The sequence below is a fragment of the Mus caroli genome, chromosome 11 (genome assembly GCF_900094665.2).
Source record: "Mus caroli chromosome 11, CAROLI_EIJ_v1.1, whole genome shotgun sequence".
NCBI classification, from domain to species: domain Eukaryota; kingdom Metazoa; phylum Chordata; class Mammalia; order Rodentia; family Muridae; genus Mus; species Mus caroli.
This window is the reverse complement of record NC_034580.1, coordinates 25,393,871-25,405,640: the sequence shown is the minus strand read 5'-3', so window position 1 is coordinate 25,405,640 and position 11,770 is coordinate 25,393,871. Positions and strand designations below refer to the sequence as shown.

Here is an 11,770-nt window from a genome sequence, read left to right as displayed (position 1 = left end):
TAGTCTCACTAGAGACAGCTATATCAGGGTCCTATCAGCACAATCTTGCTAGTGTATGCAATGGTGTCAGTGTTTGGAGGCTGGTTATGGGATGGATCTCTGGATATGGCAGTCTCTAGATGGTCCATCCTTTTGTCTCAGCTCCAGACTTTGACACCTGGACTTCTTTATTTTGATTTTATAGTTTCATTGAATAAAGTTAAAATAGCACCAGTTGAGTTGAAACCATAGCTGAGCCATACATGTGGCTATCATTCTCAGAAGTGTTCCCAGCCTATACTTGCTGAATCTAGTTTCCAAAATCTGGTGATAGTTCTTTATATCTATACCAAGAAAACTCTTATTTAACTTGTCTGTCCTGCCCACATCTTTCAAAGCCTTTGAAAGATGCTTATCCCACTCCAGGATCATGCCATCTTGGTTTCATATTATTATTTCTAAACTGTGGAAAGAGGTAACAGCCAAACCCCAGTGCCAAACACCCCCGTCAATGTCCATTCCATGTGTCAATTCACATTTAGTTTCAACTGCAACTGATAACAGATATTTAAAACTCTCTAGCTGTACAGTACTGTAACCTTCTCAAAGACATCATTAAAATACTTGCTGAGAACAGCCAAGCAGTAAACCTGGGCTAAAATGTTGCCACTTGAAAGGCAGGCACAGGATGAGGGAGCTTAAGGCCAATCTTGGCTACACAGCAAGTTTGAGACCAGTCAGGACTATATGAGACCCTGTCTCAAAACAAACATACAATAAAAAAAAATAGGATAAACATATAGCTGAAAGTTGTGTTTATTGTGCCTTGGTTGTCTCCAGTCTCTGCTAAAGATGCACCCAATAGAAAATATGAAATCAGTTCCCGGGAGTCATGGTTCCTGCCTGCTCCTCTCTGAAACCCTTGTTGAACTCCTGTCTAACATCTCTTGCATCCAGCTTATGAATCCACATTTGCCAATGCCTACTTGCTTGCTCTGTTGAGTGGAGTAGCCTTCCTGTATGTGATGCTAGCTCTTCTGATTTCTAAATTCCACAACATCCTTTGTGATCACGTTTGACAGTACATGAACCCATGGGCTGTTTTGCCCCTTTTACTTTGAAGGACATTTCTTTTGAAAGAGAAAATAAGTAAATTTACTATCTGTTAACATACTACCCAATCTAAGAGGTCTTCTTAACTTTCCTCTGTTTTTCTTGTTTTTATTGAAACCAAGGTTTATGCAAAACTAACACATTTAAAATCAGCACCCACTTCAGATTTTTGGGATGCTTTTTGCTTTACTTCTTTGTTATTAGACCTGGTCAGATGGTCATTGTCAAGACCCTTTTTTAGTGCTTGTGCCCAGTATAGACATCATTTCCCCTACCTCCTAGCCTTGCCTATTTTATCAGAGTTCAATTGTCAGCAGCCATTCTCCTTGATTCTTCTACTTCTTGTGTGTATGTGTATGTGTGTGTGTATGTGTGTGTATGTGTGTGTGTGTGTGTGTGTGTGTATGCTTACAACATATGGTGACCAGAGGTCAATGTTAGCTTTCTTCCTCTGTTGCTTTATACATTGTTTTTAATTTTTAAAAACCTTTGGTGCATATGTGTTTTGCATGAATATATATCTAGGCACCATGAATGTGTTTGTGTCCTTGCAAACCAGGGGCCATCCAGACGCTGGAATTGGAGTTATAGATGCTGTGAGCCACTATGTAGGTGCTGGAAATCAAACCTGGATCCTCAGGAAAAGCAGCCTGTGTTCTTAACTTGTGAGTCATATCTCCAGGCCTCTCCCTTAGATTTCGAGTCAGGGTCTTGCACTAAGCCTACCTAGAACTTACCAACTGGCTAGAGTCACTAACTAGCAAGCTCCAGGAACCTTCCTGTTTTCACTCACCATGCTCAAATTTTTGACATGAGCACTAGGGATCCAAATTCAAGTCCTCACTAGTCCAGGGGAGGTACTTATTAGCTAAGCCACCTCCTCAGCCCTCCACTCTTCTTCATTTAAAATGAAATTGCTTTTAGGACAATTTTTTCTAATTGTGAGAGCTTAGTGTTAATAGACTCAAGACTTAAGAAATACGTAGCTGGGACCTGTTGGTACTATTAGATTTTACTCTTGTTCTAGGAAGTTCATCTCCAGCCTGACCAGGCGGGATGTCTGGGGCAGTCATTTGAAGCTGTGCCCTTCAGCTATTACACCAAAAGCAAAACTAATAAAGGGCAGAAATAAGCAAGTTAGACTGCACTAAACTAAAAATACAACAACGGAAATGATCAATGAAATTAAAAAAAAAAAAAAAAAANGTCAGCCACCAAAAATGACAGAATACATTCCTAGTATCCAATAAAGGATTAGTATCCAAAACCTATAAGGAACTCACACAGTTCAACAGCGTCAGATCTAAGGATCAGTGGTACTGTGCTTGCCTGGCACAGTACTGAGTTTAGTTGTCACAACTTTGAAATAGCAAGCAGAGCAAATGCATGGTTTACACTTGAGGTGTTTGAGGAGCCCTCACACTGCCTTCCCTGGTGCTGCACTAATTTGCATTCTGACCAACAGTGTTCCCTTTCCTCACACCATCCCCATCACTTGTTCTTTTGTCTTTGGGCAGCCATTGTCCTAACATATGTGGTGCTAACTCACTGTGGTTTCTATTTGCATGCCCCAGCAGGTGTGGTCGGTCCAGAGGCTGGGCCCCCATTTCCATACAGTTCCTTTCACTTTTACAAAAAATGTCTGTTCAGGTCCTTGTGTCCCTCCCCTTCCCCCTCTCACCCCTCTTCACTCCTTTTCTTTCTGTCTCTGTCTTCCTCTCTGATTCATTTTTATTATTTTAAAAGTATGAGAACAAATACCCTCAGAGGCCACAAAGGGAGCTTTAGAGCTCCTGGAACTAAATTAAAAGTGGCTTAAGTGCCTAATATGGTGCTAAGACGAGAACTCCACTGAACAAGGGGGTATTAAACCTTCTCTTCCCCTCGCCCTTGGCCCATATATCAGGCTGGCTTTGAACTTGCTGTATTTCTTCTACTTCTGCCTTCCATGTACTGGTATTGCAGGTCTGTAGGACCATACCTGCTTCCTTTATTTTTTTAATCTAGTTTTTCTAACTCACTTCCTTTACCCAATTAATGCACACTATGTGGGATAATATAATTGCTTCTCCAGTGCTCTGGGTCTGTTGAACAAATTCATTATTAAGAAATGAATGAATCCTCTCTCCAAACACACTGTATCCCTGACTCTACCGTGACTGTGTTTGAAGATAGGACTTTACAGAAGCGAGGCTGGATGAGCATGGAACACTAACTGTGTGACACAGTTAGTGAGCTATAAAAGGAGCCGCCAGAATCAGATGTGGTGCTGCATGCCTGTAATCCCAGCACGCAATAGACTGACCTGGAGTGTTGTAAGTGTAAGGTCTGCCTGGGCTGTGTAATGAAACCCTGCTTCAGACATGATGCCTGTAGTTTATTCCTGCAACACAAAGCTCTCTCTACAAACTTCTTTGAAAAATGTCTGTTCGGGTCATTTGTTTAATTTTAGTTTCTTTCTCTTCTTTTAAGTTATATTTTTATTTTTTTTAAGTTTGTGTATGTATGTATATGAGTGTGTGTGTGTGTGTGTGTGTGTGTACATGAGTGCACTTGCCTTCAGAATCCAGAAGGGGGCAATAGATTTCCTGGAGCACAGAGCTCTTGGAAATACTGCCTGCCTGTTGGCTTGTCAGTTGTTCTCACTTTTGGTGCTTTTGTGAGGAGTAGGTAGTTTCCAAGCGACAGGAAGAGATCAACCAGATCTAGAGATCTGTAGGATTGCAGCCCCAAGTGCCTGCCCCATTTCCTGCAATGTGTCTTGCTGTTTCAGGCTTCCTAGTACACCAGTCCAAAGCCTCTTGTCAGTTGTGTGCTAAAGTTTTCATCTGGTAAGCCAGCTTCTGGCTCCTGGCCAGGGAGTTCATGTGGTTTACCACATTGCATAAGGTATTCCCTGGGAGCCACAGAGGGATAGAAAAACTACCTCTTTAAGTGGCTCCCACAGGAGCTATTTTTGCCACACTGTGTCTCAGGAGCCCAGAATGGAAGTTCTTCCTGGTGCCAACATTGGCTTCCCAGCACTTGTCAGGACAGCCCTGGGACAGCCAGTCATACCCCAACCCTCCACCCCCTCACCACCTGCTGATATAGTGGTGCAGCCTGGGCACCACACTCCAAAAGCTTCCAGTAGTGCCTTGAAAACTGAATTATATTTATTTAGATTTACTTAGTGGAAAGGGGCTTGCTTTAGCTTTAGAACAGTTCTTTGAGTGACTTTTGGGTTAGAGATGCTTTACAGGTTCCAAGATGAAGCTGTTTTAAACACTACTTAAGGTCCCTTGCTGCCTTCTATCCTTGCCAGGATTATATGTAAAATCCACTCTGGGAGGTGGCTACAGAAGTGTCAATCAGGAATTCACAAAAAACCTACGGGCCTGACTCTTTTGATGTCAGAGAGACATGGAAACAAATGGTTTATATTTTCTTAGCTCTCAAATCCACCTCAAAAATACCTGCTGAAGACCTACTGTGAGCCAGTCTTAAGGGGAGACCATTCACAGCCTGCATGGAGCATGTATTCTCATGATACAAGCAAAATTAGAAAACTAGAAGCAAAGACAACAGGAATGATTAGGCACTGACTGGTAACTGCCACTTTTTGGCTTTATTTGCAGGGACAGCATGCAAGATTTAAGAAATATGTGGGGCACAGCGCACACGTTACCAATGTGAGGTGGCTACACAATGACTCTGTGCTGCTCACTGTAGGAGGTGCTGACACAGCCTTGATGATCTGGACCAGGGAATTTGTGGGGACACAGGAGAGCAAGCTGGTTGATAGTGAGGAGTCAGACACAGATGCAGAAGAAGATGGAGGTGAGCCCCAATCAGCCATGTGTTGTCCATTATGATGGTACCTTCTTTTTTTTTTTTCCTGGTATCTTCCTGAACACTTGAAAACCATCTCATCCCCCCAATCTCTTTCTGTTGTTTGAGGTTATGACAGTGATGTCGCTAGAGAGAAAGCCATTGACTATACCACCAAGATCTATGCTGTGAGCATCAGGGAAATGGAAGGCACCAAACCACACCAGCAGCTAAAAGAGGTGTCCATGGAAGAAAGGTATGGTGTTTGCAAGGTCTGTTTGCATTTGTTGTACCTGACAGCAAACCGATTTGAACTAGAGTTCATTTTATTCTCTCCTTTAATTTATGCCAAAGTGGGACCTTTATTATCTGCCTAGAGTCTTAACACAGACTTAAGTTGAAGGAAGTTGGCCAATACAGATTAGTTATTGTGTATAATTTGATAGATAGGAAATTTGGTTGGACTAGGCTTCCCTGACTAGGGGAGGAAGCAAGGGAGCCTCAAGGGATGTTCCAAATGCACAATTAACAAGACAGCAGATTGACCAGCAGGGCAGGAGCAGGGCAGACTTTGAAGTGGGTGGGATTTGTGAGACTTGCCTTGCGTTCTGACCTGTTTTCTTTGACACTATGTCACTGGATGTGCTTTCTCTTACTGTGTCCTCACTGCACAGAGGGGGGGCTGTAATTGCTAGACCTGACCTGCTTGATTTTGTCATCCTGAACACTGTTGCATAGACAGTGGGCTTCTAATGCTATTTTGTATCTGTTTGATTCACAGTTTCAAGTATTGATGAGAGAAATTCCCAAATATTGTATCATTTTAAGATACAAAGTTAATAATTACATAATTGACTATGTTCCTAGTTGTGAAGAGTAAATATTGAATAATCTGAAGAGAGTCTCAGAGATCTCACCCACCTCAGGAGAGTCCCCTGTGGGTTCTTTTCCTTGCAGTGGGCTGAATGGTCATAATGACCTCTGCACCGCACTGTATGCTGAGAAACTCGAGAGTTTGCTGTTGACAGAGCCATCTGCCTAATAAAGCTGTGTGGTAAACAAGATGCTCCCCACTTACTCTTAAGATGTGTCTTTAGATCTAACCTCTTGCCTCAGTTTACTGACAGCCTTAAGGTTAGCTGCTCAGTGGTGGGTGTGTTGTTGGCACGATGCATGAGGCAGAAGAGCCCTAATTCTCTCCTTCCATCTTTACTACATGTTACAGTGCTAACAGAACATTTTCTTTTGCTGAAAAGATAAATTTTTGGCAGTGATTTTTAAAATATAGTTTCCTTTTCTGAAAGTGACTACACGGAAAAAATAATGTTTAAAGGACTTAATCCTAAGAACTGAACAAATAAGCACACACACATAAATGCAGGAATCGGGAAATAGTCCTGCCACTTAACTGATCTATCTGAGAGAGAGATTTGGTGTGGGTTAAATCTTTTTAAAAGTAAAGTCTTCAGCCTCTCCAATTAGCATTCCATTGTCAGTAGAACTGACTTACCCATCATTCCAAGCACATTCAAGCAGGTTCTATAAAACTCAGCGATGTATCACACCACTCACTAAGAGCCAGCCATGGAACCACCATGCTAGTTCCCTGGTCCCACATCTGATTCAGGTGTAACCCACGGCCACACAACCACTCATCATCTCGTGACCTCTTTGCACAGCTGTATAAAAATTCATGACCTCTTTGCACAGCTGTATAAAAAACCATGAGGCCTAATTTAGTATGAGATGGGAGATGAGGAGGCCAACAGCTTTCCATTTTAAGATTAAGGTTTTGAACACACCTTTTTTTAAATTTATTGTTCCATATTGAGGAGTTTCTATATGTTAGGGTACACTAAATTGAATCTTTATTTTTTAAAACCAAGAAAAAAAAACTTCATAGAATTATGAGCAAGTACTTACCTACTGGTACTTTAAAAAATAATCCATCCTTGAATGCAGTGAAGAAAACATATGAAAAAGAAAACCATTTTAAGTATAGGGTCCAGAGAAAGAATCAAGCCTTTTCTGTAGACATCTCAGTGGGGCTGTCCTTTGTCCCCTTTGTTAAGGAATGTGTGACAATGGGTGTTTAATAGGGATTTTGGGGACTAGGTAGCTCCTCTTTCTCTGCAGGGTTTCTTTCCATATGTATTGATAGTGGTATATACAGTGGCACCCAGTCCCTTGCAATCCCCACAGTGAGTTGATCTTAGCTGTCAGTTTCCTTGATAACTTAAAAAAAAAAAAAAAAAAAAAACTTATGACAGCCTCAGTTTTAAAAGGGGTTTTAACCAGAGACAGTAGCCACTGCATGCCATGCTGGGAGCTGAGCAGGCCCAGCAACCAGTTAACCTATAGGGATTAGAATCAGAATATGAACCAAGCAGTGTCTCCCCATCCTGGTCAGTAATTTTAGGGGGCTTGACCTCAGAGATAAGACTAGGCAGCTTGTGACCACAGAAGACAGGAAGTAATGGGCAGGTGGTGCCTTCAGGAAATTAGTGAGAAGCCACAATGAGAGAGAATGTGGAGGAGCAGGGGCTGAGGCCTTGGAGCCAGGAGTGACAATAAATCATGTGTTGCAACTTGGTTTTCAGATGAAAGAGAAAAGCAGGCTTCATGAGTTCTAGCCTCCTGGGAAAGAGGGGGAAAGGAGGAGGTGGCTCCTCCAATATCAGTAGCATGGCATTAAGCGGTGGCAGTTTCTCTCTGGGAGTGTTAAGGCCAGCACCTGCCTTTGGCTCCTTCAAGCCCTGCTGATCTCTCCTTGTCCCTGTGGTGTGTACCCAGAGCAGGACATACACCAGTGACAGCGAGAGAGACCCGCACCAGAACACAGAGAGAGGTGTGCTCTTGGAGCAGCTGTTCCATGCAAGGACCTTTACTTTGTCTCCTAACAGTGCTCCAGGCATCTGAGTCTAACTGAATCCCTTCCCACCCTGCCCTCTGAGAAGAGTGCAGCAGCTGTCATACTGAGGATTAACATGCCGGCTGACAGCTGCACAGTTTGCATCAGTCGTTTGGAAGCAACTGACCTTTTTAAGTTTCTAAGACAGCCATGGATTGTTTCTAATTACATTTAGATATTTGACCTTAAATAGCTGTGAGACTACATGATGCCTTCTTGTGTATCTTCTAACATATTGTGATTTTTATGCTTCAAAAGTCATATGACTTTCAGTTCCAATATTTTGGGAAGTGAGAAAATTGAGGTAAAAAATAATGATTGCTCTGAAGAGAATACTGGGCCACACTTAGCAAATGTGAAATATGCCAATCACATTTTAGTTTTGTCCCAGCTTACCATATGGCTCTTTCACTTGGATTCCTTCAGGCAGCCCCAACCTTGTATGAAGTCTCTGCCCAGTAACCTTCTCCTCCCACATTCCTCCCATTTGCTGAAGCCAGTCAGAGCAGAAAGGCTAGAAGAACCTATGGATGCTGTCCATAAGGGCTACAGGGAGAAGAGCAGGAGATGTGGGAAGGGTACACAATACCAAAAACACTCTCCCTTAACTGCTTTTGTTAATTGAAAATTGACAGCTTTTACATGGGTTTTGGAATTTAAACTTGGATCCTTATACTTACTATGTCCTTAAACCAGCCATTTTTTTTTTACTTGTTCATTTTACATCCCACTCCCAGTCACCCCCTCCCACAATTCTTCCCCCATTCCCCATTCCCTTTTCCTCTGAGTGCATAGGGATCCTCTCCCCCCCCCCCCATATTCAAATGCCCCACCCGGCACTTAAAGTCTCTGTGAGGCTAGGTGCTTCCTCTCCCACTGAGGCCAAACAAGGCTAGAAGAACATATCCCACAGATAGGCAACAGCTTTTGGAATAGCCTACATTCCCATTGTCTTGGACCCACATGAAAACCAAGCTGCACACCTGCTACATATGTGCACGGAAGCCTAGGTCAAACCTGTGTATGTTCTTTTTTTTTTTTTTTTTTTTTTAAAGATTTTTTTATTTATTATATGTAAGTACACTGTAGCTGTCTTCAGACACTCCAGAAGAGGGAGTCAGATCTCATTACGGATGGTTGTGAGCCACCATGTGGTTGCTGGGATTTGAACTCTGGACCTTTGGAAGAGCAGTCGGGTGCTCTTACCCACTGAGCCATCTCACCAGCCCCCCTGTGTATGTTCTTTGGTTGGTGGTTCAGACTCTAAGAGTCCCAGGTCCAGGTTAGTAGACTCTGTTGGTCTTCCTGTGGAGTTCCTATTCCCTTTGTGGCTCTCAATCCTTCCTCCTATTCTTCCACAAGAGTCCCTAAGCTCCATCCACTGTTTGGCTGTGGGTGTCTGTGCCTGTCTGAGTAAGCTACTGGGTGGAACTTCTTGAAGGACAACATACTCCTGTCTGCAAACATAACAGAATACCATTAACAGTGTTAGGGGTTGGTGCTTGTCCATGGGATGAGTCTCAAGTTGGACCGGTTATTGGTTGGCCTCCCCTTGGTCTCTTTTCCCTCCCACCAGCCATTTATTTTTAAGTGCCTACTGTTTAGCACAGGTATTAAAACTAGAAAGATGGCTCAGTGACTAAGAGCACCGGCCAATCTTGTAGAGGACCCAGATTTGATTCCCAGCACCCACATGGCAGCTCACATCTATCTGTAACTCCAGTTCTAGGGGATGTGACATCCTCTTCTAGCCTCTGTGAGCACCAGGAACGCATACAATGAACATACATACAGGCAAAATGCCATATACATTTAAAAATAGTAACAAAAATTTTTAAAAATCTAAATTGTGTGGAAGATGATAATAGAGATTTTTATTTACTGTATTCAGTTGGACCCATCATTCAGACAGAAGCCTACTTTGAAGGTAAAGACATAGCAAGAGCACAGCCTTGGCTGTTTTATGAAAATTGACACTCTTTTTTCTCTCTGCACGTGTATGGGAAGCCTACACTCTTTTCAAGACTCTTAATTAATAAGCACTGAGTCTCATAGCTGTTGATGATCTAACCAAGGATAAATAAAGGATCGAGGACTCCCACTCTCTGCTTCTGCACACTGTTTCTACATTCGAGTGCTATTAAGGTCCTTATCACCTGTGACTAAGGCAGGCTCAACCCAACCTTCTTTGTGTTCTTCTCCCAGAAGCTGTATAACCTGTGGCCACAAATCAAAATCTTGCTTGACCTGAGGCATAGTTTCCTTTGCTCAGAAAGGTCTTGGGCTGCTGCCAACCTTTCTTGCTTTGTTCTAGCCTGAAAAGGGCATTTCTTCTTGTAAAAAATGGATGAAGTAGCAAAGTTTGCAATGCTTAAACCTTGTCTCAGCACCAGTTTATGTACTTATTAGTTATGAGTAACTATACAATTATGGCATTTATTTTAGTTGCTAAGGTCTCCAATACATTTAATGTTTTTACATTTCTTCATTTATTTGTGTGGAGGGCGGGTATACTTGTGCCACTGAGCAGGATAGCCTGTAATAACCAATTCTTGCCTTCTGTCATGTGGGTCTTGAAAGTTGAACTCAGGTCTTTGGGCTTGGCAGTTACCTGCTGAGCCTCTCACTGACTCTGATCAGATAGAGTTGGTCTGGATACTCAGCTGGTGTGTGTGTGTGTGTGTGTATGTGAGAGGTAGGGGGAGGAGAGGAGAGAGAGAGTGAAGGGGTGTATCAATAACCACTTTATTTTCTAAGAAGTTTTAAAAAAAAACTTTAATTGTATATCATATTATAATACAATATTACATTATAATATAAAAGCATTTTTATATTACTTTTCTCATTGTTGTGGCAAACCTGACAAGAATAGCTGCATTAGTCAGCATCCTCTAGAGGAACAGAACTGGAAGAATGAATATATATTTAAAGAGGAACTTATTGGATTGGCTTACACAATGCAGTCAGAGTAGTCCAACAATGAATGTCGCACACTGAAAAGACAGAGCCCAGCAGTGACTTGGTCTCTGAGGCTGGGTGCTCAAGAGTTCCTATCTGTTGCTAAAGGCCTTAGACATTACTGAAGAATGACTGGACTTCATTCCCCATCAGAGGCTCAGAGAAGCAGGTTCTAATATCAGCAAAGGCGTCAGCAGTGGCCACAGCAGACTAGATGAACTCTCCAGTTAGAGCAAAGGCCGATGGAGTAAGGAAAACAAAATGTCCCTTCTTCAAGGTGCTTTTATCTACAATACAGAAAGTCTTCCCAGACCAGTTAAAGCAATGAAGGCAAGTCTTGAAGTGGTAAGGCCCTTGCCTTCAGGCTACATCTCAGTGGGGCTGTCCTTTGTCCCCTTTGTTAAGGAATGTGTGACAATGGGTGTTTAATAGGGATTTTGGGGACTAGGTAGCTCCTCTTTCTCTGCAGGGTTTCTTTCCATATGTATTGATAGTGGTATATACAGTGGCACCCAGTCCCTTGCAATCCCCACAGTGAGTTGATCTTAGCTGTCAGTTTCTTATCTTTCCATAATCCCAGCTGTAGACCCTGTAGGCAATTCAGGTTCTCCACAAGTGTCCCTCTTTGGGACTTGCCATTTCTCCCTTATCCTTCTCCCTGTCCCTAGCAACAAGAGGGGGCTAACAACTTTCATATAAGAGACAGTCTCCTTGCTTACATAGGGTTTAGGTACCCCCCCCCCGCCCAGACCTGGGGGTGTTCCAAGTGAGCTGTTTCCCATTCTTTCTTTGTCGGGACTGAGGAAAAGCTGTCACTTTGCAAGCTGCCATCTACCACAAAGATAGCTCACCCTCCTTGAGTCTCATTGGCCAGCAGGAGCAAATAACTTGCTAGCGGATCAGCAGTGACAGGCTGATGACACATGAGCAGTGAAAGTGTTTACCAAGAGGGAAAAGGCAGAGGTTTGTAGTTCATTGGCTGCACGGTGTGGACAGCCA

At 42.8% G+C, this 11,770-nt stretch overlaps 1 protein-coding gene across 1 annotated transcript in view; it reads left to right on the top strand.

Moving 5' to 3' along the window:
• The window catches only part of Eml6 (EMAP like 6), a 272,708-nt gene that overhangs the window by 233,740 nt on the left and 27,198 nt on the right, over positions 1 to 11,770 (top strand). Inside the window, exons 27-28 of the mRNA XM_029483123.1 lie at positions 4,710 to 4,911; positions 5,032 to 5,158. Coding sequence (XP_029338983.1) covers positions 4,710 to 4,911; positions 5,032 to 5,158 — 329 coding nt within the window. The remainder of the gene's footprint in view (positions 1 to 4,709; positions 4,912 to 5,031; positions 5,159 to 11,770) is intronic.